This window comes from Phyllostomus hastatus, unplaced genomic scaffold, assembly GCF_019186645.2.
Source record: "Phyllostomus hastatus isolate PE091 unplaced genomic scaffold, TTU_PhHast_1.1 phas_contig_86, whole genome shotgun sequence".
NCBI lineage: Eukaryota > Metazoa > Chordata > Mammalia > Chiroptera > Phyllostomidae > Phyllostomus > Phyllostomus hastatus.
In genome coordinates, this window is record NW_025333977.1 from 31,907,563 (window position 1) to 31,934,849 (window position 27,287).

The following is a 27,287-nucleotide window of genomic DNA, read 5'->3' on the forward strand; positions in this document are numbered from 1 at the left end:
TGTCAAATGCCACTGACAGGATATGACATTGAGGGAAAAGATGAATGCAGTGATTAGGTCACTAGTGACGTTTAACAGAGTCATTTCTGGCACATGTGTGAAGAGAACGGGGGGGCCTCTTCCTCTCTCTTCTCCTTTAAAAAATTTACCTTGTTCCGTGACCCTTTCACTTAGGGACAGACCCTACTCTGCCTTTAAACGAATACCAGCTAATGAGTTAGAGACTTCACGGCTAACATCCACGGCGAGATATCAGCATTCTAGCAGGGTGCTTTAGGGAACACGCGGCCTAACCTAGAAAAAGTGGCTCTGACCGTCAGAAGAGTTAGTGGAATGTGAGTGGCTTTTCAAAGTCCTACAAATCATCCTACCAGCCAGACCGGCACTGCCTCGCCATTCCCCTCTGCTCTGGAGAAAATTTTGCCCCACAGGGCAGCACAATGTCGAGTTCATCTCTTCCCCCGGGGCGCAGCACTGTGCCCGTCTCTCCCGTGGCCTACACAACTGCTGAATGGGCGAATGGTCGGAGCAAAGAGGCCAACCTGATTTTCATTTGGGAAAAACTTATTTCTGTTCCTACATTATCAGAGAAATATTATCATTTCTGAAAACCCAAACACACATCATAAAGAATGTGCCAGATTTGAAGGGTCGCTTCTTTACACCAGAGGCCAGGGCTGGGGCCGACAGGATCAGGCTTCCGGAGCTCAGCACCCACCTCCCCCACTGTCTCAACTCGAGTCTTCTCCACATAAAGCACTTTCATTTTTGAGCGTTGCTTTGGGTGGAAGCTCCCCTATTGGCACAAGCATTGATGAAGCAACCGTCTTTAACATTTTTTTTAAATTTTCAATTACAGTTGACACAATATTATATTAGTTTCAGGTGTACAATGAAGTGATTAAACATTTATGTAATTTACAAAGTGATCCCCTCCATAAGTCTAGTACCTAGCTGGCACCTAACTATTTCAATATTATTGACTGTGTTTCTTATGCTGTACTTTACTTCCCGGTGGCTATTTTTGTAACTGCCAATTTGTACTTCTAAATCCTTTTCACCTTTGTCACCGCCCCCAACCTGGCAACCCTCAGTTTGTTCTTGTATCTACGAGTTTGTTTTGAATCAGTAACGATCTTGAACCTCACAGTACTGTAGTCCTGAAAAGTCAGACAAGCAGTAACTTTTATAAAAGCCTTTTCAGTACATCAAAGTGTTATTACTTTTACATAATCTAATATCCATATGAGATATTCTTTGAACTGCATTCACTAATAGCTTATGATGAATAACAAAAATTTCAACTTATCAGGGAATTATAAGAAAATGTGAAGTTATTCAGTATTTTGCTTTACATGCCCTATCTTTTATAACACATCTCACTTAGGTATTATTCTTATCACTGCCCTGCTCTATAAATGAGGAAACTGAAGCATATGGGGGTTAAGTAATTTTCCCAAAGTCATATAAAAAATAAGTGGCGGAACTGGAATTGAACCTGGGTAATCTGGCTCGAGGCTGGCACTCTTAAACACAATGTTACCTCCTGGCAGTCAAAACGAGGTTTAATAAAACTAGATTTAAAACTAGATCCCCAAAAGATGAGGCTTTGAGCGCTGAAAGCCTGAGTTAGCCTGCAGAGGCCGATCATCTCTAACGGTGTGGCCCCGGGGTGAGCCGTGTGACACCTTTGAGTCTCAGTGCCCTCGTCTGAAAAATAGGGGTAAGGGCTTTCGCAGGGTTTGAGGACCAAAAGGAACAGCAAATGAGAAAGGACTTTGGACACAGTAGGGCACCTTACAGATGTAACAATAATAACAGAAACGACCCAGGGGGTCGGGTGTGAGGCCTGTAAATGTCATCCTGGAGTGAGAGGAGAGCCAGAGGTTTCCTGTGGAGGCCCCAATAGCAAAGCAACTCGATTCCAAGGGGTTGGTTAGTGAATAATCTGCCTTGGAAGTGGTACAGAGGACCTCATGCTGAGAGGGGGACAAAAAAGAGCTTGGCCTTAGTCTTGGCTCTGCCACTACTTGACTGTAGGACCTTGGATGAGTCACCTCTGTGCTCTGAAGGTCAGTTTCCTCACCTGCAAAATAAGGTGATTGACATCAATGACCTTTAAGGTTTTTTTCAGTCCTAACTTTTTATGAGTCTCAATGATGTGACATTCAGAAAGCACACTGTTACCAAAAAAGGACCTACATATTCATAAGATATGGTAATATATATTGTGAATATATATTTCTAATTACAATATACGTGCGCATATATAAAATATATACATTAAACATGCAAAAGGATGTAAATAACATCTCGATGTTTCAGTACTAGTTGTGTTATTTAAAGTTCACTGCACTGTGTGTAACACACGCACAAACGCAAACCAGGGGTGAAAACTAGGCCTGGGGGGAGGGGTGCGTGTGCACATGTCAGCTCAGGTCACGTCTTTAAATGCTCGGTCTTCACGGCCTCAGTTTTCTTTGCCTCTCAAATTCTTTTTTGTCTGTGATGTCAAGGTGCACTCATTTCTTTTTCTTCATCTATTGCAAGTTTGTGTTATGTCAGAAAAACCTAAGGCCACTTGAAAAACATGAACAGCATTATTAAAAAAAGGACAGGCAGAGAAATCAGGGCAAAAGGGGAGTTGGCTAGCTCGAAAACGCTGGTGGGATAGTAAAATTCTCTTCCTTTTTAAAGTAATGCATGAAAAATGTAGCAACTCGATTCCAAGGGAAAAATGTAGCAACTCGATTCCAAGGGAAGAAAGCAAGCCGAGCACCTCCAGGTGCCGAGTTTTATGAGGTTTAAAGAAGCCGCTTCCTGGGACAGCCCTCGTCACCCTCGTGCGACGTTCCGCACTGGCTTCCCTCGTATCTCATATCCACGCTTACTTAGAAATTACATGTTTGTGAAGAACGTTACACTCTTTATCTGTTGGTTTGTTTGCTTTGCTTTTCATAGTATACAGTCTCTGGGAGTCACCACTGTTGCGGTAAAACCTATGGGAAGCCCCAAGGGAAGCTTGCCCAGCTCACGGGCCTTCCTCCAGGTTTGGGGAGGGGACATGCCTTTTTTGAAATTACATGGCATACGAAGAAGTGAGGGAGGAATTAGAATCTGCCACTTTGAAATTATGTTGTGAGAAATCTATGTCAATTCTTAAACTTCCTTTTAAAAAAAAATCACAAAACATTACACTCTACAATGAGGTGAATTCTCATACTTAATTAAACGTCATTCAGGTGTTGGGTAACATGTTTCCAAAGTGACCAGACACAGAGACGTGTGCTGATGCCACAAGTTGTCATAAGGGTGGTGAACGGAGCTTTTCATTTTGCTTAGAAAACCTAATTTTTTCAGGGCTCTGGGGGCTAGAAGAGCAGGGAAAGGGGAATAACAACTTTATACAGAAACACATTATTTAGTGAGTTTCAGCTTCACTTTTTCCTCAGTATTACTGACCCCTCCAAAATAACTACCAATTTGACTATGTGGGGAAAAGTGAAACATCATATATATATATATATATATATATATATATATATATATATATATATATATATATATATATATATATATCAGGTGTTTTCACAGCTTTCAATCCGTCTATACATTAGAACCATCTGGGGCATTTTGTGAAACACTCTCGTGCCTGAGACCCATCCCAACTCATGTAAATCAGTTTCTCTGAGGTAGAGCAGGGTATCAGTATTTTGAAAATCCCCCAGGTGCACTCTAAGTCAAGCCCCCGAAACTCCCATGCCAGAAAAGGAGCCGAGATGAAGGTAGTCAGCCAGCGGGAGAAACTCCAGCCTCTTCCCTTCACCCTAGTTCCCCGCCCACCTCGTGGCTTGGAAAATCCAGCCTTCTCAGGGTTAGGCAGTCACAGGCGATGACCTACCAACGGTTGATCTCAGCTCCCCTGTCCCCTGGAAAACAAGGGGAGACACTGAAGAGGGCACACAAGCCGGTACTCACAGTTCGATGGTTTATCCACTGACTGTGGCGATACTCCAAAGTCCCCCCCAAGTCCTCTGTCAGTTGGCTTTTGTCAATGTAGCCTTGAAGGTCAGAGATGGAACTTAGCAGGATAATCTAGAGAAGGAGAAAAAGAATACATTCCTCACAGGTAATTAAAGAGTAGCTCATCGAGATTCTACTGTCATTTAAATAGTACAACTTTGCCTTCTTGGACATATATCCAAAACAGTTATATCCAGCAGAGAAAGTCCCTTTCCACTTCCCCCCTTTGAGAGAACAATGCCAACGTGTTGAATGGTCTGTGACAAAACGGCGACTTGGATCAGGGAGCTCACATCTCAGCTACCTAGAAGTCAGGTCTTGCTTGAGGTGAATTTTTGTCAAAAATTCCCAGCTTAAGGTATATTCTTCAGCCACTAAAATCAAGTTCTGTACTGACACCTAAAAATCTGTCATGAAAAGCCCAATATAGGGTGGGCTGACGAATAACAAAATAAAATTAGAATATAAGGACCTACTAAGGAGTAAGTATTGAAAAGATTCATTCCCTGGCCGGGTAGCTCAGTTGGTTAGAGCATCTTCCCAATATGCCCATGTTGCGGGTTCAATCCCCAGTCAGGGTACATACAAGAATCAACAAATGAATGCATAGTAAGTGGAACAACAAGTCAATATTTCTTTTCCTCTCTCTCTCTCTGTACCTCTCTCCCCCTCTCCCCCTAAAATCCCCAAATTTTAAAAAATTTTAATAAATATTCATTGTTGATGCACTCCCATGAGGAATGCTGATATGCCCCCATCTAATCTTTACAGAGGAGATGTGAAGGTAACAGAGGGTGGGTTTTCATAAACTAAGGATCCTGCTGCCGAACACACCGGTGCTGACGAGGGACTGCCCGCACGTCTGCAGGAAGACCACACGGTCCAGACCGCCCCCAGGCAGGGCCCTGGCTCTCTGTCCCTCACTGTAGCACACCCCTACTCACTCCTGCCTCTGAGCTGCATCCCCTGAAGCCTCTGTCTAATGAACTTCTATTTCTTCCCTTCTTGTGGATTATTTTGAAAGTTGATATTTGTTCAGAGGACATAAGAATACAGGCTTTCTCCTATTAACATATGTATTAGTCCAGTGATAAGTCCACTTTGGAATGAAACAAGGAAAGTTAGGACCCAAAATCTAGCAGTTAAAAACACATTGGCTTATTCATTCAGTAAATATATGGTGAACATCTAGTAAGTGTCAGGCTCCCAGGGGTAAAACAGTGAACATGACAGGCCTGCCTTCGAGGAACTTAGGTCCGTGGGATTTGATTTCCACAGATCACTCTGCAACCACAGCACGGCCCAGGACTTCCTCCTTCATTTCTGAAGGGGTTTGGGAATTTTTAAAATTATTTTTATGATATAGAAAAAGAAAAAACAACCTAAATCTGTCTGTACCTTTCTTTCCCAAAATCTTTAAGTCATTTGGGAGTTTCAAAAAGATTTTTAGTCTTTCTACAATTAGAAATTACAGGACACATAAGAAATTATCAAGTGAAAAATGATTTTTCTTCTCAGAACATTATGGTAACACTTGGAATTTAAAAAACATACCATTATGCAACATGGTGTTGGGCAGAAGTGAGCTCGCCCCCAGCCTGCAGTTTTAGAAACCTGTCTCGCCAGGTGGCACATCTTCCGCTCCACCTGCTGCTCGGGAGAGGCAGGCGTGCATTCCACACTTGCTGGGTCTCTGCTTCCTCATCTTTCCCGTGGAAACCCCAGAAAGGACCTAGCTAGGCTTTCCCTTCATCCTGCTGCTGCCTTCTGACCGAACCTGGCGTTCCCCTGTGGGCCTGTGCAACCCCTTCCTGGGACCTCTGAGTGCGATGAACCTCATCCTCAAGCCCATTCCCGTTTCCACCCGGGGAACACCAGCTTGACGGCACCGCATTTAACATGGACACTCCCCGAGCAGCTGTTTAGATTAACAATGTCATATGTTTTCCTTTTCAGTATACATTTGTGTTCTTATCTTTGTTTGCTTGAAACTGTTCTTTTGAGGAGATATGTGATCTTTTAATTATGAAGAAGCATTTCCTATATTCTGTCACACACTCCATCTTAAGAAACCAATCTGCACGTCCACAGCCTCGTTAGGGATTTTTTCGAGATGCCTTGGCCACTTCACATAACAATTTCATGAGGCTGCTATGGGTACTGCTGTTCTAGAATAGATACCAGCAGTTGGCATGGCACTCAGAAACCCTTCGCTATTTCAAAGCACCCCAATCTTTGCTGGAAAGGTACAGCAAAACTAAGTGACTTAACCACAATTACATCCTGGTCCACCTGAATCTCATAAGAGTCATGCAAAGTAAACTCCTTTCCCCTCACTCAACCTGTGAAAATATAACTAGAAATGAGCAGGTAGATGTTATAATAAGAGAGGACAGGGAGCTACAAAGTAAAGTGCTAATATCATATCCATGTTTTCAAAACAAAGTGAAGAAGATAGCCAGCAGCTTGAACACTTTAAAAACCAAATATACTGCCCTGGCTGGCATAGCTCATGGGTTGAGTGCAGGCTGCGAACCAAAGCATCGCAGGTTCGATTCCCAGTCAGGGCACATACTTGGGTTGCAGGCCACGGCCCCCAGCGACCGCACATTGATGTTTTTCTCTCTCTCTTTCTCTCTCCCCTCCCTCTCTAGAAATAAATAAATAAAACCTTAAAAAATAATAAAAACCAAATATACTTTGAAGTTTGATGACATCAGGCCTGGTAAACTAGGACTCTGAATTCTGTAGCACATCTGAGCTATGAGGGGAAGACAATCTTCTCTGTAAGATGAAATAGTAGCCTACAGGATACACTTTTCCCTTAACAGATACCCTGCTAAATGTGCCAATAGTTTGGGTGATTGAGAGTTTTCTGAAAAGCTGATTGCAGTTTAAAATTAAAAGTATGATGGGCAGGGAATCTCCACATCGCCACAAACAGAAGTAGTTAAAGACACAGTGTCCAGACAAAGTAGGTGTTCACTCTGTCTTTAGCGTGGATGTACCACATGAAAAGCGGGACATGAATCACATATGTTTCAGTCTACGTGTTAACACTTGGAGAGGCGTGTTTTATACACAGCCAGGGAAACAGACACACCCGGCATTTGGGCAAATGCTCTGTTCAAACTCCAGACCATTTCCAGTGGCCAGGAGCAACTGACCGCTCTTCATCTCCAAAGGGGAAGAGAAAGCTTATGTGTATTTTGACAAATTCATCAACCTCTTGTAAGTTGTAATTTCTTCCCCAATCTTAACTGTTACTCAATTTAGAGAGATAGAATAAGAAACTCATGGCTTGCGTTTCCCTTAAACACTTGGATATTTTAAAACAAGTATTTAAAATAGAATCAGAAATTCATTTTGAGACCAAAGTATAGGAAGAAGGTATTTTAATAAACTTGATTATTAATATAAAATGGAACCCCAAAAAGGAAAAATAAGAGTGAAAAGCAAAGAGAAAAAATGAGAAAAATCCTTTGCCTGAGATGGTCAGTTATCACTGAGATGGGTTAAATACTTTCCCAGAGCAATTTCAATTAAAGTGGGGTTTTTTGCTCTTTTGAACAAATCATGTGTGTAGGTGGTAATAAATCCAAACAGAAAAAGGGTCTATCTAAGTAGAAAAACAGCCTTCCTCTCCCCTACCCTCGGCCTGCACTGCCACATCCAGGAGGTAACTATTTCCACCAGTTCTTGTAAATCTTCCATGTCCTTCCTCATGTGATGTGTGGGCATACCATCCCATATATGTGCCTCCTGCTTATTCAAATGCAAACAAACTTTACATACTAGTCTCCCTTAGCTTTTAATCCCCACTTAAAAGTGTATCTCAGGTGGACTATGATTTAAGGTATCAGTGTGAACTCTGTGATTCATATATTCATATACATATGTGTGTGCTTACATGCATGTGTGCTTATGTGTATATCTGTGCACATATGTATACACTCTACTGAAAGGGCCTAGAAGGAAAGTGACCTGAGTAATAATAGGACCCCCAGCATCTAGATCTTGGTCTAATTTACCAGCACAAAAACCCAGAGCTCCTCCAAGACGGGGCTAACTACAGGGCTGGATTAGGGCTTTTGCATTACGTATGGGGTGAGGCTACACATCATGTTAGGACAGAAAGTAAGAAATACTAAAAAAATGACAAGGGCATGTCACAAGAACATAGGAGACAGTGTAAAGTGGCTCCTACTGGCCAAATCTGGGACAATTTGAGAACCAAAACAATTAAGAATAGTAACGAATTATAAACCACTGAAAAATAAGAATCCATAATGATCACAGACAAATAAATAACTAGGGGAGAAGGGAAAGTTGTACCTTACAGTAGAAAACCAAATTCTGATTAATAAATGTTGAGAGAGTGTTAGAACTGAAAAATCACTATTTTGCAACCAATAATAATGGTTGTTTCAGGCAAGAATCATCAATGGTTATTAAATACAGAGAGGAATTGTTTTTGAGGAGTAGGATATTTGTATGATCTTAAAAGTGTCTCTCCAGAGATTACTTATTCCCTGCAAGGAAAAATGTGATAATACGCTTGAGCATTTGGACCCCACCTCGACTAGGGGGTCAAAACGAACACCGCCAACGAGGAGCAGGCCAACACCGTGCACCTGCACAGGCCACACCCTGAAGGGGACAGGCCGTGGACGGAGAAGTATTCCAGCGGGGAATGCACAGACCGAGGCGGCTCTGCAGAAACCATTACACAGCCCAGATGAGGTGTGTCTTATTTTGTTTAAGAGCCTGTATTCTTTAAAAATGCTGACGTCATCAACAACAAAGGAAGGTGGTGGAAATGATTCTGATTAAAGGATCCAAGGAGACGTGACAACTAAACGCACCACCTTGTCCTAGGCTGGACCCTGCTGTACGCACACGCACACTCACCCCTCACCTGTGTGCACGCACCCACAGTCCCGCAATGAGTGTCCTTATAGCTTCGAGGGCTTCTACAGGGTGTGCACATTTCTATATGTGTATATTCTTATTGAAGTATTTACGTGTACAGTAAGTGTTATCAAAGTATTTCATTGCTTGGGCAGACCATAATTTATTTAACCTGTCCCCTGTAGTTGAGCACAAAGTTGTTTCCAAATCATTTACTATGTAAACATGTGTGTATGTGTATACTTTACATATATATTTACCTCTCTATTGTGCAACATATATGTAATATATTATTTATACTATGTAAATATAAATATAAGTATTTATATGTGTAGTATATGTATCCATATATTATATAATACATTAATGTAAAAGTACAGGTATTGATTATATTAACATAATATGTAATATATAGATGTACACAGCTATTATATGTATATACATAATATAATATATAATATATAGGTGTGTACATCTATATATAATAATGTATATAGAGAAACAAATAATAAATAATAAAGCAATTGGGGATAAAGTGTTAACAATAGGTAAGTGAATCTGGGTAAAGAGCATGAGCTATTCTTTGTACTATTCTTATTCTTTGAAGTTTTTTTGTGAGTTTGAAATTATTTCCACCTAAACCAAAAATATATATTAGAAACTTTTCTATAACACCACAGATTTATCTTATATATTTTTCTTTTTTTCATTTTTAATGGCGATATCACTTGCATTTTAAAAATGCAGATTTTAATGGTACAGTTAAATGAGTTTTGATAAATGTATACACACATGCAGCACCATCCAATCAAGACATAGAGCACTTTCCCAGAAAGTTTTCTTGCACCTCCTTCAAACCGATCTGCACTGTCACCCCTAGCAGCAGCCACTGTTTGGTTTGCCTCGTCTTTTTTTTTAGAATACATTAAAAGAATTTATTTATTTTATTTTATTGTAATTGTTGTTGAAGTACAATTTTCTATATTTTACTCCCATCCCAGCCCACCCACCCAGCCCTCCCCACCTCCCTCCCATTTCCACCCACCCCTAGTTTTTTATCAATGCATCCTTTATACTTGTTCCTGTAAACCCTTCCCCCTTTTCCCTGAAATTCCCTCCCCTCCCCCCTCTGAATGCTGTCAGCCTCTTCTTGAACTTTGCATTAAAAGATTCACAGAGTGTGTACTTGTTAACGTCTAACTTCTTTCTCGCCAGAGAATATTTTTGAGATTCATCCATTGCTGTTGTATGTATCATTATTTCACTCTTTTTATTGCTTAATGTTATTCCATTATATGAATATGCCACAATTTCTTTTTTTAATTTATTTTTTGTTAAAGTATAGTTGACATGCAATGTATTAGTTTCAGATGTACAATGTGGTGATTAGACATTAATATACCTTACAATGTGTCCCCACAAGTCCAGTAACCATTACTGTGCAAAGCTATTATGATGTTACCGACTGTTTTCCCTACACTATACATTACAGCCCCATGACTTCTTTCTTTAGTAACTGAAAGTTTTCACCTCTTATTCCCCTTCCTTTATCACCAGTAGCTCCACCCTCACCCCTCTCGCAACCATCAGTTTATTTTCTGTATCTATGGGCCTGTTCCTGTTTTGCTTTATTTATTCATTTGTTTGTTTTTAGATTCCACATGTAAGTGAAATCTCACAGTATTTATCTTTCTATGTCACAATTTCTTTATCCATTCACCTGCTGAGGGGCATTCTTCTGCATGCTTTTTTGTGGGTATGTGTTTTAATTTCTCTTGGGGGAGTCAGAGGTTAGGCATATGTTTAACATTGTAAGGAACTAACCGACTGTTTCCACTGTGGTTTCACCACACCTTCCCCATTCAGTAGCTGCAAAGTACTTAAAGCGATTGGGTACACCACAATTTATTTAACCAGCCCCTCTTGTTGGGCACTAAGTTATCTCCAAACATGTACTATTACAAACAGTTCAGTAACAACTACCATTGTGTGTGTGGCTTTGTGCATGTGTGTGAGCGTGTCTGCAGCATAACTCCTATAGGTAGGTCAAAGAAAGTGTGCCTTTTACTTTGTGATAAATACTGCCAATTAATCCCTCATATTGTTCATTACTGACTTCATTCCTGTCGGCAAAGTATGAAAGTACAGTTTTCCTCACATCTCTGCCAACGTTATAGGTAAATATTTTAATGTTGTCTTTTTAATTTGATTTCTTTTTATGAGTATCACAATGTCGGGGTTTTTTCCTACAATTGCCTGTACTTACATCACCCCCATATTTTAGATCTTTTTCTTTTGCCTGTGCTACTGCAGTTTCTCTTCATCCTTTGATCTCTTTCTACAGTCTGGAACACTGCTTCACATTTATACAACTCCAGTACCACCTGCCCAAGGCATTCGCCCACTCACACCCCTTTGCTGGCTCCCCATTCCTACTGTGTAAAACCTACACTCTTCGTCCTCATATGTAAGACTGATTCCATGTATTTCACCTTTTCTTCCGAAAGCTTATCCTATATGTATTCCAACAAGGGGCTTCCCCGTGAGCGAGCCTCACAGGAAGTGTCTGCTTCCTGCCTCCATGTCCTCGCACATGCTGTTCCCCCTGCCCAGATGTCCTTCTCTCCCTCTCCACCTGCGGAGTCCTACCTTCCTAAACACCTGGCCCCAGTGCCATCTGGCCCACTTGCCCTAACCAAACAAAGATGAGATAAAAGTCATGCTTACCGGTACTTTCATTTTAAACTCATCTCGATAGTATCTAATGCCAATGTCAGTGAGTGTCCTCTGGATGAAGCGAGATGGACGAAGGATGAATATGAGCTGCAAGTTTCCTGGAAATGCTACCTGGAAGGATCATGAAAAGCATCAGGGTGAGTATCACATCCATTGGTCTCCTCTTGCCTGAGATCACAAACAACAAAGTTAAAGTGGACACCACGGATGCTGAAGAATTAGAACGGATTTCACAGGACTTCAGAGCTGAAAGAGATCTCAGAGATCAGATTATTTCAACCTCCCCTTAAAAAACAAACTAAACCAAATAAACACACAAAAGTGTTTCTGATTATAAACACAATTCATATTCCTTATAGAAAAACTGGGAAATAAAATTATACGGTAGAAAAAGAAAACCAATTATGATCTCAAAGCTATTTTTAGCATTTTAATGTAATTACTTATAGGCTATTTTCTCTGCTTAAACATTTTTTTCATGGTTAAATTCATATTGTAAAAATATTTTGTGACCCACCTTTTCATTTAATATTAATACCATGAGATTTTATTCTTGTTATTTATTAAAATTCTTTGGAAATATTATGTTTCATGGGTGCACAATTTATTTAACTATCTCTTATTGCTAATGATTTAGGCATTTTCTAAATAACAGTGATAACAATAAGTAACTTTTGCTGTCATAAATAACAGTGAAATGAACATCTTTATTCACATTTCAGAACACTTTCTTAGGATAGCTTCCTGGAAGAATTACTGGGTCAAAGACCTAGTATTTCAGGGTTCTTGATGCATGTATTGCTCAGTTGCTTTCAGGAAACATTGTGTTCATCTTGAGGTGAGGTCCTGAGAGCTGAAATAATGCAGATTCACATGACAACGTTGTGGCAAAGTTGGGAGTCCAAGTCTCCCTTTGCTTATGGTTTTCTATTCTTCCAGTGGTTCCCAAAAGCAACCTCCTGAGGTGCTTCTTAGAAAAAAATCTGCTCTTTGACTTGGAATGTTCTGATTCATCAGGACTTCGATGAAGTCCAGGTATCTGTATTTTCAATAAGTACGTAAACAGATTGCGATTGGTAGCCGGGGATCCCACACCACAGTATATTTTATGCATAGTGATCAGTGTAATTCTTGGACAAATTAGGCTCAAGTATTAGACGACTCAAGTGTTCTCTATGGACCCTGGGAAATCAGGAATCTCTAGAGATCAGACCCCTGGAATAGTCACAGGCACTGTCCAGTGTCCGAATCCTCACGGCATCAACTGTCTTTGGAGTTACCCTCCCAAAATCCTAAACTGAATCCTAAACTTAGTTTTAGGAACCAAAACTAAACCGAAGGGACAAAACAATCCAGGCATAAAGGAAGGGAGACTCCCTCCTACCGTCTTTGACATGCAAGGCCCTAAACAGAAAACAGTTGCATCTGTTACATCACAGCAGGACAGAGGAGCTGGGACGCTCTCTGTGCGCCCGGCCAACGCACTGAAGGGACCCCCAGAGAGACGCTGCGCATGCGCACATCTGCACATGGGACGGCATCTGCAAGTGGGCACGGGTGAGATTTCAAATGTCCCTCTCCCGCCCCCGCCTCCACACACGCACTGCCTCCCTAGCACATCCCGTCCTCTTCATCCAGCCCCAACTGTTCCCGGGAGTCCATGCGTCGGTGGAAATGCTGGTGTGGTTTGCCCTGAGGTGCCTCTGCCTGCCCATGTGACTGAGCTTTCTGGTCTGAGGTCCTTACAGAGAAAGCACACATCTACTTGCTAAAAGGCAACAAACAGGGGTCAAAATCAGGCCGATAAAATTAAAAAGATACTCATCCTAGGTTGCACAATTTAATGCTAAAAGTAAGCACACTTTCAATCGAGCTACTTAAATATCGTTTTGTCTGGTTTAGCTAGTGTCTTTCTAATATTAAAAAAAATATATGAATGCTGAAATGAAGACTGTCTTAAAGTGGGTGACCCTCAAAGCAAAACCTAAGGCAAGGATTCAGGTACAAAGAGTTTATTGAGGAGGTGATCCCAGGAAGCTCAGTGAGGAGGTTGGTGGGGGTGAGACACCCATGGCTAGAGAGCCAAAGTATCAGGGAGGGGGCGCTGCTGTGGGCAAGGAGGCTGGGCCCCTCCGGGATGCTGTGTGGACAATACCTCAGAATCGTCCCACTGAACCTGGGGCGTCTACTCACCAAAGTCCATGACTCCACAGCTGTAGGTCACTCTTGGGGCATTAACTTCCCAGCATTCTCCACCGACCCCTCTTCAGTGACCACAGAAATGAGTAAAGGAGAGAGACTCGGGAAGCCTTTAACATGCTCAGGAATTCTCTGCAGTGACCATTAGGTGCCAGAAGGGATATGGGTGGATACAGCAAAGACCTTCCCCAAAATTTGGCATAAAATAATCACCTTTTCCCAGTGACTTTGACATGAAATAATTGAATAGACCACTTACATTACTTTTATTAAAAAAAAACAGCACAAAAATAAATATTTACGGCTATTCGTGTCAAGGACGCTTTTACGGAGCTCCACTTGTCCCTTCGTCTGTCGATAACGATGACAAATCCGATGCCAGCAGCCTCCATACTGCAAAAAAACGGGGGTCGGTATCAGAGACCAGGAGAGGCATGTGGGCTCTGGGCGGCTCCTGCAGAAAAGGCGCTCCGGGATCGGGTGTGAGAAACGCTGCACAGCACAGGGGGACACTAGGCCTGACCTCCCTGACGTGGGACCAGCCTCCTCTCCACCTATCGCCGGGCGGTATGGGGATGGTTGGTGCTCTAAACCCTCTCAAGGCCTCTGTTTCTGGCTGGCACATGTATGACACACCCAACAGCACACGTGCTCCTGCATGAAGGAGCACACCTTGGGCGAGCACCACGTGTCCCAATGTCAGCAGAGGACCTCAAGGCTGAGCTCTGCCATCTTTCTACACCCAAAGCCGGCATTCCTAGAGCCATCGATACACTTTCTGAGAGGTATTCAGAATGAACATATGTCATTGACAGAAACCAGTCCTCCCCGTGCCTGGCCGGAATCAGCCAGCACACCATATGCATGAGAAGATTCCTTTGTGAAGACCAAAAGGAAGCTGCTGTCTGGTCTCCTCTTAAATCCCCACAATATTCTCACAGAATCCTCTTAAACTAAAGTCCTAAAAGAATAAACTTCTTTCTCTCTTTCTCTCTCTCTCTCTCACTCTCACTCTCTCTCTCTCTCTGAGAGGAAGAACAGAGGAAAGAGCCAGGGCCCCGGAGCCTGGTGCAAATCCCAGTGCTACCACTTACTGCACTGAGATGCTGGGGAGATCGCCTAACCTCTCTAAAGCCAGTTTCCTTATCTGTAAAATGGGAACAATGCCACCAACAGTGAAGTGGTTAAAAACATGTTTTCTGAAGCCAGAGTGCCAAGGTTTGAAGACTTGGCTACTCCCTCTTACAGACTGTGTATTGTGGAGGGGACATTACTTAGTCTTTAGTTTCTCAGACTCTTCATTTGTAAAGTAGGAACAATAATAGTACCTATCTATAGGGTTGATGTGAGGATTAAATGAATACATAAACTATCAAATGAGATATATAAAATGTTCAGGACAATGCCTGGCACTTGGTAATACTGTATAAGTACTACTATTATTATTATTATTTTTTAAATATTTATGTATTTTTAGAGAGAGGGGAAGGGAGGGAAAGTGGGAGAGAAACATCAATGTGTGGTTGCCTCTCTCCTGACCCCTACTGGGGACTTGGCCTGCAACTCAGGCATGTGCCCTGACTGGGAATCAAACCAGCAACCCTTTGGTTTGCAGGCTGGTGTTCAATCCACTGAGCCACACCAGCCAGGGCTATTTCTTATATGCTTGTTACAGAGATTATAAAACACAAATTATATGAAAAGTATCTGGCCTATAATAAACCTTCAGTAACTCCCTAATGTTGGGGAAAGGTGAGCTTTACTTTAAAAAGTACCTGTATGTGAATAAGGCAGAAGATCTAAGCAAAATCTGCATGAAAACATGAGTAGCTGATTTGAAGTAAGCACCACTGAGCCGACCGTTATCACAGCCCCACACTGGCCCAGGGTCTCTCACTGGGAACGCTTTCCAGAAAATGGTGCAAGCAGCAGTGGTCTCACTGGGCGGAAGAGGCAGGGACTGGAGACTATAAGTGGAAAAGTGGCCAGACCTCAAGGAAGGTGGCTGCCAAGAAGGAAAGCCTCACAGGGGGAACCCCAGTATTCTTCATGTTCATTCCACTTTAGTGCTTGGTCGATTCCTGGGCCCCCAAGTTCAGGTAAGACCCCAGCAGACTGGCAGAGAGTAGCAACAGCACAGGCAAGAACTGATGAAAGAAGATGAAACTTGCACCACTGTGGGGAGAGACGACTGGTGTTTAGGCCCCACCAGAGGAGACAGACCTCGATGAGCACCCTGGGCATGCAGGCGGAACTCCAGAAAGGCCACATTCTAAGACAAACCCAATGCCATAAGAACTGAGGTTGCCCTAAGAAGACCTAAAACCAGGCCTCAGAAAGATCAAGGTGATCCACCAGTAATTTAACTGCCTGTCAAGTCAAAATTCAATATTGTTTGTGAGCAGATAAGCCTCCACAACATAGCACCCTCTAAATCCGGCATCAAGTAAAAAATTAATAGACCTACAGAAAAACAGGGAGAAGTAACCAATAATCAAGAGATGAAATAGTCAACAGGTACAGTCTCAAAGATGTCCTTGTAGGTGGCAGGAAAAAACTTAAAATAACTATGATCAATATGCTAAAGAGGAAAAGTAAATAAAAGTGGATTAAAAGATGCATTATTTCAACAGAGAATAATTAAAATTTATAATAAAGAATCAAATGGACCTTTTGTAATTACAAGACATCAATATCTGAAATTAAGAGCTCAGATTTGTTTAAGAGCAGACTGAACACAGAAGAAATAGGTAAATGTTTTCTGAACAAAAATACCAGAAAAGTTTTGTGGTGAATGTGGTATTTTCTAAAATCATATAGCATATAAACAGGTAAACATTTACTGAATTATAGAGTGGAGATCTGTATACTATATGTAAATTGTAACTCAGTTAAAAAACCGGAAGAATCAAACAGATTCGAGTTGTGAAAAAAGAACTTGCTGTAAGAACTGAGTCAAATACAGGGGGACCAACCACCCCGGTTTGTCCAGGACGCGGAGTTCCCTGGGGAACTTTCTGCTGAACGTGGGGCAGTCCCAGGAAAACCAACACCACTGGTCACCGTAACTCAAATGTCTAAGTCCGAACACTCATGTGAAGGCCACTGGCACACCATGTATGGGACTTCTTCCTGAAGGAACTCAAACTACTTTCTCGGATCACTTAGGTTTCTGGACAGTCACTCTGTGATCGTCGGTAGTCTGAGAAACTCCCTTTTGAAGAGCAGTGCTCAGGACTGTTCCTGGTATAGGAGTTAAAATGGATGACCTATGGCTTCTTGTTTCTTCTTTTTCACTATTATTCTAACTTCAGAAGTAAAGAATTCATAATGCTTTCCAGTTTTAAGGTGTTCTTGGCATCTTCATTTGCAAAACAGTTGACTGGCAGAAGCTTGTCTCAAACGCTCGGTCCAACTTTATCCTTCTTGGACGTACTAATTCTGTATACCGACAGCAAGTCCTCAGGGACGACTGATGTGCTCCTGCAAATCCAGTTGGTAAGTTTTATAGTGTGTGGAAGAGACGATGAGATAATCTCAGATAAAGACTGGAGACACAGGGGACAATTAGTTTAATCTCTTGAGTATTGCAGAACCGTCACTGTACCTTCCCTTGCCCTCCAAACCTGGCACTTTGCCTTTCCTTATCATTTGCTCTGCAGTTCTGCACCCCTTGACAGCAGGGACACATTCTGAGGAACGTGCTGTTGGGCGATGTCGTCGCTGTGCAAACATCATAAAGTGCACTTACACAAACCTGGGGGGGAGAGCCCGCCACACACCTTGGCTACAAGGTGTAACCTACTGCTCCTAGGATACAAACCCATACCAGGTGTTACTGTGTTGAATGCCACAGGCAACTGTGACACAATGTAAGTATTTATGTTTCTACACATAGAACAAGTACAGTAAAATGGGGTATAAAAGATAAAAAGTAGTACACTGACCAGGTAGGGCACTAACCATGAGTGGAGCCTGCAGGACTGGAAGTCGTGAGTGAGTCAGTGAGTGTGTGGGGAGTGAGCATGAAAATCTGGGGCACCACTGTGCATGGCTGTAGGCTCTGTAACCACTGTACACTCAGGCTGCACTATACTCAGACACAATGATTTTTCTTTCTTCAGTAGTAAATTAGCCCTAACTTACTATAACTTTTTTACTTAACAAACTTCCAAATTCTATCTTTTTGACTCTTTTGTAAGAATACTTAACTTAAAACATAAATACATTGTACAGCTATACAAAATATTTTCTTTATATCTTTATTGCATACACCTTTTTCTATTTTTTTTACTGCTTACCCTTTTTTGTTAAAATTTAAGACACAAACACACACACGAGTCTAGAACTACAAAGGGTGAGACCCAGACTAATCACTGTCTTCCATGTCACGTCTTCTCCCCCTGGAAGGTCTGCAGGGCAACACCACACCTGGAGCGGTCCTCTCCTGGGATAGCAGTGCCTTCTTTTGGAGCATCTCCTGAAGGACCTGCCTGAGGCTCTTCTCGAAGAGATGTCACTTTTTACATAAATATGTGCACGGTGGTTTGCTTGGTTTGCTTCTTTTTACCATCACAGATATGCTCTGAAGCAGATAATGCACCATGAACATTCCTCTCTATTAATGAAAACCTTTGGGTGTTGGGATTCTTGTTTTCAAACTTTTTAAAGAGCTTGTTGAGGTCTGCAAAAGCTTCTGCTAAGCCCTTCAGTGTGAATTTTCTAAGGGTTCATTTTGCTCCTGCAGCGCCCTTTTCTCTTGCCTAATCTTCACCTGTATGTGCCTATTCCAGTTCCAACCACTCATTATTAGTCAGTTCCTCAGCAACCATGGCTAGGAGCTCCTCCTCTAGCCATCCTCATCCACACTCAGCTTAAAGTTGCTGACTGCCATCTCAATTACAGCCTTGTTGATTTTTGCAGCCTTCTCATTCTTGGCAAAACTTTTGCAGTCATGGACAACCTCCTGAGGGTCTTCTTCCATTTGCTATTCACACACTCCTTGGTGACATCACCCTAAACCTAAGCAAGGTTCTAGATACAGTCATAGATGTTGTAATCTTCCAGAATCATATCAGTGTCTTCCTCAGTTGCAGCAGCAGCCTAAGCAAAGGTCTTCCTCACGTAGTTGGCCTTAAAAGCTGCTATAACTCCTTTGATCCAACTCCTTGGTTGGATTAAAAATGTGGCATTTTGAGGGAGAAACATCACTTTGATACTGTGATGAAGATCACCAATAAAAGGAAGATATCTGGGAGCATTTTACAATTGGTAAAATCTTAAAAGGTATGTTATTCTCTACCTATTTTGCTAACATAACAATTCAGGAGGGCATCTTGGAAGAAGAGCTGGGTCACCCGTGACTTCTCATTTTGCTTTTCAGTTAGGGTTGGCATACAATATTACATTAGTTTTGGGTGTACAATATACCAAGTGATTAGACATTTATACAACTTAGGAAGTGACCACCCCGATAAGTCCAGTGCCCATCTGACACCATACATAGTTATTATGATATTAGTGACTTTATTCCCTGTGCTATAGTCCACGTCCCCATGACTTTTTTTTATAACTGGCAATTTGTGCATCTTAATCTCTTCCCCTTTTTAATCCTTTCCCCCAACTGCCTTCCCATCTGGCAACCATCAAGTTGTTCTCTGTATCTGTGACTCTCTTTCTGCTTTGTTTGTTTGTTTGTTTGTTTGTTTTTAGATTCTACATGTCAGTGAAATCGTATGGTTTTTGAAAGCATATGGTAATGCTTTCTCTGTCTGACCTTTGTCTTTCTCTTTGGTCTTGATGTGTCTAGCTAAAGGTTTATCAATTTTGTTTATCTTTTCAAAGAATCAGGTTTTGGTTGCATTGATCTTTTCTATTGTTTTTTTTTACTCTATTTCATTTATTTCTGCTCTGGTCTTCATTATTTCCTTCCCTCTACTAACTTTGGGCTTTGTTTATCTTCTTTTTCTGGTTCCTTTAGATGTACAGTTAGATTGTTTTTTTTTTTGAAATGTTTCTTGTTTCTTGTTTCTTGAGGTAGGCTTTTATTGCTGTAAATTTCCCTTTTAGAATTGCTTTAGCTGTGTCCTGTAGATGTGGGCTTGTTGTGTTTTCATTTTCATTTGTGTCAAGGTATCTTTTGCTTCTTTCTGTGATCTCATTGTGAACCCATTCATTGTGTAGGGAGATGTAATTTAGCCTCCATGTGCTTGTGTGTTTTCCAGTTTTCTTCTAGTACCTGATTTTTAGTTTTATACTAAAAATCATTAGAGAAGATGTTTGATATGCTTTCAGTCTCCTGAAATTTACTGAAACTTGTTTTGTGGCCTAACATGTGATCTAGCCTAGTGCACTTAAGAAAAATGTGTATTCATCTGCTTTGGGGTGATTTGTCCTAAAAATATGACTTAAGTCCATCTGGTCTAATGTGTCATTTATGGATGCCATTTTCTTATTGATTTTCTATCTGGGTGATTTATCCCTTGATATCAGTGGGGCGTTATCCTCTATTTCTTGTTGCTCTTGTAGTACACTGGCAGTGCGTACTTATTGATATGTTTGAAGGCCCCAGGGTTCTCACTGTGCCAGGTTACAGAGAGTTTCACTATGTAGCCTGCAACACTGCCCCCAAGCAAGACTGTTATCCTGTCCTTAAAACGCCTTGAAACCTGGCATTGACTTTGGACTCTTGATGGGTGAAAGTCTTTTCAGGCATCTGTTTCCATGCCTGAAAGTTTTTGTGCATATTGAAAATGTGCTCTGGCAAGTAATTATCCTCCACAGTTTATCTAGAGTTTCCAAAAATGCTTCAGCTGCCTTCACATCAGCACTCACAGACTCACCACTCACTTTCACGTTATGTAACGAATAACAATTCTTGCATCACTGGAACCATCCAGCACTGGCAGTAAACTCAACACTGTAGTCAGGTTTAGCTTTTTGCTTCAACGTCACGAAGGAGCTTTCCACTTTGGCTTCGATCGTCATGGTGCTGAGAGAGCTGCACTCTGTGTCTGGTCTTTAGGAGGTTCTCCGTGTTTGATATAGTCACTTTTCTGATTTATGTTAGTCTCATTACCTTCAAGGAAACAGATCCTGTAAGAGCTTCCATCACTTTGTTCTTGTTCTTGAGGATCATAGCTATGGTGGGATAGGACGTGCTCAACTGACGAGCAGCAACCATCACTGATTTTCCACCTTCGTTGTTCTCAATCACTTTATTTCCATGTCAGTCAATCAAGGTGGCCTCTTGCGGACATTAGCAGGAGATTTTGTATGCTTGGGGGTCTTCATGAACAAGACATGAGGTTAAACCAAGCACATGAGGAAACAGGAAACAGTGCAGAAGATGTCTTGGCTCAAGCAGAGAAAGAATTCACTCTTCACACCTTTTTGGTCTGTTCTGGCACTCCAGAGACTGGGTGATACCCACCCACGTTGGAGAAAGCAATCTGCTTTACTCAGCTCATCTGTTTAAATGTTAATCTCTTCCAGAAACACCCTCACAGACACACCCAGAAATAACATTTTACCAGCTATCCAGGCCTCCCTTAACCCAGTCAAGATAAATTGATCATAAAATTATCATACATCTTCCACTGGTTCTATTTCTCTGAAGAACCTTGACTAATACCTAGGGAGTATCAAGAGAAGAGGGGATTAAGATAAAGCCACTGCAAAAAAAATTAAAAAGCCCACTGTAAGTGCAAAGACACTAGAAAATAGCCCCTTTACTAGTCAGGGCACTAACTAGAAAAGGACTCGAAGAGGCAGTCTTGAAAAGGTAAAGTTTCTAGAAGAGAAAAGGAGATGAGAGGAGAAGTAGTGACTGTATGATAAAGGCAAAAAGATGAAAGACATAAGTTCTCCAAAACAAAACAAAAACAATCAAGTATAAAAACTTCTTCCCTTAAATTACACACACAAAAAAACCTCTTTTAGGTCATTAATGAAAGAAATTACATTTAGCTATACTAACAAAAGATGGTATTACTGAACTAAGAATCTTGGAAACCACCTCCAACCACCACTCCTGCCCACTAAGTGCAGAAATGTAAGCAGTATTGGTCTGTAGGGTGTTACTACAAAGAGGGCAAAATATAAAATAAAAATAAAACTTTTTGTCAGAGAATGAGAACAGAAGCCGTAAAGTAGAAAAAAATATTTGCAAAAAACATATCCGATTTTTACAAAAACTGTTAATCAAAGTACACAGAGAACTCTCCAAACTCAACACTAAGAAAACAACAAACAACCCAATTTAAAAATGGGCAGAAAACCAAAACAAACACCTCACCAGAGAAGATCTACAGATGACAAACAAGCATGTTAAAAGGTGTTTAAGGACACATAATTAAGGAATTGCAAATTAAAACAACGGGACACCACAACATAGCCGTTAAAATGGCCAAAATTCAAAACGCTGCCAACACCAAACACTGACCAGGATGTGGAGCAACAGGAGCCCCCGTTCACCGCCGGCGGGAGTGACGGCCCCCGCGGAAGACCCCTGCGTGGTTTCTTACAGAACTGGGCATACTTGTCCCATGTGATTCAGCGCGTGTGCTCCTTGGCATGTACTTAAGTAATTGAAAATTTATGTCCACGCAGAAACTCACACACAGACGTTTATAGCAGCTTTATTCATAACTACCAAAACTTGGAAGCAAGCAAAATGTCCTGCGATAGGTGAATGGATATACCTTGTTACATCCAGACAATGGAATATTACTCAGCACTAAAACAAAATGGGCTATCAAGCCATGAAAAGACATGGAGGAAACTGAAATGCGTATTACTAAAAGAAGGAAGCGAGGAAGAGAGACTGTTTCACCATGTGACAGGTGTCAGCCCCACGTACTAGATCTGGGCCGGACCAGAGATTGCTTCCTGTGGGTCTGGAACAGAGACCGAGTCCCGCACATCCCCACGGAGACTATCTGATCGACCGCTTCCGTGTGCCCCACGGCGTGCTGGCTCCTAGCACAGGCTGTACCCTGCCACAGACAAGCACTTACGGCATTTCCCCTTATCTGGGGTGGGTCTCGTACCAGTACCCTGTCCATCCTGCCTTGCTCTGTGACATTCCTGAGCACCTGCCAAAGAGCAGGAGGATAGCCACTTAGTCTGGTCACTATTCAAGATGCACCTTGTGTATAAGTTTCCTTTAATAAACCCTGTTAATTCCCAGACTGAAGCAGCCTGTCTTTTTCTTCAGTCTTTCCCTGCCCTCCACTTGTGGAGTAGAGTTTTCAGTCTCAGGACTTTCCCTGGGTCTGCGTGCACAAATAAGAAGTCAATCTTAAAAGGCTACATACTGTATGATTCCAACTGTATGACATCCTGCAAACAGCAAAGCTGTGAAGACAGTAAAGGATTAGTGGTTGCCAAGTGGGCATGACGGGGATGAACAGGCAGATCACAGAGAATGTTTAGGGCAGTGAAACTACTCTGTACAATACTGTCATGGTGAGTGCATGTCATCATACATTTGTCTAAACTAAACCCACAGTATGCACAACACCAAGAGCGAACCCTAATATAAACTATGGACTTTGGGTGACAGTCATGTGTCAATGTGGATTTGTCAATTGTAACAAATGTACCACTTGGGTATGGAGTGTTAAGGGCAGGGAAGATTTGTCTTGGGGTGGGGCAGGGAGTAGATGGGAAATTTCTGAACTTTCCACTCAGTGTTGCTGTGAACTTAAAACTACTGTTAAGAGCTCTATTTTATGAAAATATTTTAAATAATGTAAATCCCTCCAAAAAATTAGTCATTAAGGAAAAAACCCTGCTATAACATAGCTCTCCAGACAATTAAAAACAAGCATTTGGGGATATGGGAGAAGGCTTTAAGTAAGAAACTCAAAGACCAAGAACAGAAATGGGCTTTTTAATATGTAAAGAGGAAATAAAATGAGTTTATTAAAGTCAGAAAAATAAAAGAAAAATAATTATAAAAAATGCAGTCCAAATTAAAGATACACAGGGAGAGCATATTTTAATTTAATAATTTGAATTTAAAAATTTAATAAGGGACAATGAATAACATAAAGAAAACAAATAAGTAAATTAAAATGGGGGGGGAGGGAGAGTAAAAAATGTTCAGAAAGTGGTTGAAATTGTAGCCAGCCAAAAAAGAACCAACATACTTATATCTGAAGTCCCTAATGCCTAAAACCAAAACAAAGGGGCAGAAATAATATTTACAAGTATAATCCAAGAAAATTTCCAAACACACACAGAAAAGACCTGAATCTACAGGTACCTGAAGAGGCCTAGCAGTCACAGTGGAAAGTTGATCTGAAAGATCAACTCTTAAGACCTATCTCAGTAAGACTGTTAGGTTTTAAGAATAAAGTAAAAATTCTAAGTACCTTCAAGCAAAAAGATAAAATAATTTACTAGGACAAAAGAAACAAACAGGCATCATATTTCTCAAAAGCAACATAAAAATCATGGCAAGAACTGAACAGCATTCTATAATAATTCATGACCAAGAAGTGTGAACCCAGAATTTTATACCCCAATAAGTGGGCTTTCAAGTATTAAGACAACATAAAAACAGTTGTGAACATGTAAAAATTCAGGAAGTTCTGTACCTATGAGCTCATTTTGAATAATCTAGTAAAGATCCAATCAAAAGATAACCTAGAGAAACTCAGCAAAGAGATTAATTTATTTAATGGTAGGTCTAATACTAAAATGATGGAAGGATAACATATAGAAATAATGCAAGTTAAAAGATGGAAGACGAAAAGAAAGAAGAGAAAATAATAAAGTCATTGACTTTTGTAGAGACAGTAGGTGGGAATCAAAAGGTAGTGCTGAAAACTGACCAACTAGAGAGTAAAAGATTGTATTTAAAAACAGGGACTAATGGCATTAAAAAGGTATAAATACAGGACAAAATCACAAATCTTTCTAAAAACCAAAAGAAGTCAAAAATACAAAAGAGAAAAAAACCTATCATGTAGAGAAATACAGTAAATATAATACATCTAACTGTTACAACAAAATAATGATAAAATTGTGACCAAATATATCAATCATATCAATAAATATGAAGGAGCTTAACTCACCTAATATAAGAGAAAGATTTTCAATTTGACTCACAAAGTAAAACCAACTATTTACTGTATACAAGAGAAAAAAATCTAGAACAAGGTGATTCAGAAAGACTAAGAGGAATTGCAAAAGTATACTAAGCAAATGGGAAAAATAGCAAAGGGGTTCAGGCTCGATATCAACATGGTAGAATTCAAGTCATAAAGCATTAAACATAAGAAGGAACACTTTTTAATGCTAAAAGTCACAATTCACAATAAAGATATGATAGTTTTAAATATCTATGCTCCAAATAACATATAATCAACTTTTTTAAGGCAGAAATGAAAGGAGACAGAAATACACTTTACATAGGAGACTTTAATACACCACCTGCAGTATAAGACAGAGCAGACAACATAAGGTTATATGTGTTGAAATCTACATCATAACAGAGGATCCATTGTTCTCTCAAGCACGCATGGAGCACCCACAAAAATGCATCCTGCTACAAGGCCACAAAAAAGACACCTGAAAATCAAAAACCTTCTATTAAACACCTCTTCAGTAAAGAGAAATATAAAATGAAATTACAGAATTTCTAAAATACAGTGATAATAAAAATACCACATATCAGAACTAATAAAATACACTTAAAGCAAGGATCAGAGAAAACTCATAACCCTAAACATTTATATCAATAAAATAAAAAATGAAAATAAATAAAATTTTTAACCCAAAAAGCGACAAAAACTAAGAAAACTGAAAGCACAAGAAAGGAGATAGTAAAGACGAAGGCAGACTCGAATAGGGCAGGGAAGAGGACAGCGGCAGATCCCAGTAATGCATGAACTTGGCTCCCAGTCCCGAGTGCCTCGTCGTGCTTCCCTTCTGCTGCATCGGTTCTGTGTCAGGGGCCCTCTGCTAACTGCCCGTCGACATTTTGCAATCTGAGACGGGCGGTGGTGCCTGGTAACCACTGTAACAGTTAGGAAGATGCCAATTTTGATAAATAGGAACCTGAAATAGAAACTGGACAATCAGGTCAAATTCTCCTTTCATGCTGAAACCGAAGGGTGGGTCAGAGGGAGGGTATGAGCCAATGCGAAGAAAAAGAAAGGGGAATAACTGGTCAAGCAGGCACTCTTTCTCAAGGGACAAACAGCATTTGAGGAAAGGAAAGTACTCCTGAGTTTACCAGCAATTCTGCAAGGAACATAGAGCGGAAAAAGGAAATCAGGCCCAGACAGTAGCCCCTTGTTTTTGTCTTATCTTGCACACCTGTGAGATGAGGGTTTCTGCCCCTCCGTGCTTCTTTCTACTCTGGTTCCGAGACACTCACATGCTTGGAAGAAGTCTGCAGGCACAAGATGCAAGTTGCCTGTTTTGCTGACTGCTCATGACTGCACATGACTGCAATTAGGGATTCAGTGAAACGGCACAGTGAGATCAATCCAAAGTAACGGGGCAGGGGCACGTCCACATCCACCTGCTGCTCAGCTCCCTGCTCACCGTCGGCCTCACTGCTCCCACAGACGCTGAACTGATGGGCGATTGTTTTGGATGCAACGGGGCCAAAGAGGGAGACCACGTTCACTGACCTACAACCCAGGAAGCCAATGCAGGAGTGAGAAATGGGGTCTCCTGTCTCTGTCAGTGTCCCCCTGCTCACCCTATAAAATTATCTTTAGATTACAATGAATCATATCAGAACCAGATATTCTACCAACATCACTTCTTGAGAACCTACTATGTGCTAGGCACTGTGCTAGAGCTACAATTTTAGAAAAAGAGAAAAGAAAAAGGGACGCCCCAGTCTAACAGAAGAGGCAGAAATTATTTCCATCTACTATGGTGTTTATAAGGGGTAAGCTTCGGTTTCTGTGGAAATAAAGAGTCTGGGAGAGCAGAACTGTGGTTAAGGAAGGTTTCCCGGAAGAAATGACACGGGGCTGAGGGCTCATGGGTGTGTGGGAGTTAGCCAGGCCTAGAAGGGTCAGGAAGGTGCTCTTGCAGGTAGAACAGCACAACTCAGGCTCAGTATCCTTCCCCCAACCCAACAAAGGCCCAAATCCTCCTGTGGTTGCACAATGCACAGCCCACATGGGGACGGGAGGAGAGCGGTGAAGTAGAAATCAAGTACTGAACTGTGCAGAAGTGCACTAAAAATATACCCATAACCTCTCAGAAAGTAAGAAGGGTTAAAAAACAAAACCAAAAAGTCTTTTCTTTTACTGTTATGTGGTTACAGTTGTCCCGCCTCCCCCACCCCGCCCCCGTTGCTCACTCCTGCCCCATCCTCCCCAACTCCCACAGTCAACCCCCCCCCCACCCCCCCCCCACCCCCCCACCCCCCCCACCCCACCCCC

At 41.3% G+C, this 27,287-nt stretch overlaps 1 protein-coding gene across 3 annotated transcripts in view; it reads right to left on the bottom strand.

Annotated features, from left to right (window-relative positions):
* The window catches only part of MCF2L2 (MCF.2 cell line derived transforming sequence-like 2), a 212,679-nt gene that overhangs the window by 146,919 nt on the left and 38,473 nt on the right, over positions 1-27,287 (bottom strand). For all 3 annotated transcript variants that reach the window (XM_045850840.1, XM_045850839.1, XM_045850838.1), the window contains exons 4-6: positions 14,172-14,262; positions 11,662-11,781; positions 3,979-4,095 (exon numbers count right to left, since the gene is read on the bottom strand). In XM_045850840.1, coding sequence (XP_045706796.1) covers positions 3,979-4,095; positions 11,662-11,781; positions 14,172-14,262 — 328 coding nt within the window. The remainder of the gene's footprint in view (positions 1-3,978; positions 4,096-11,661; positions 11,782-14,171; positions 14,263-27,287) is intronic.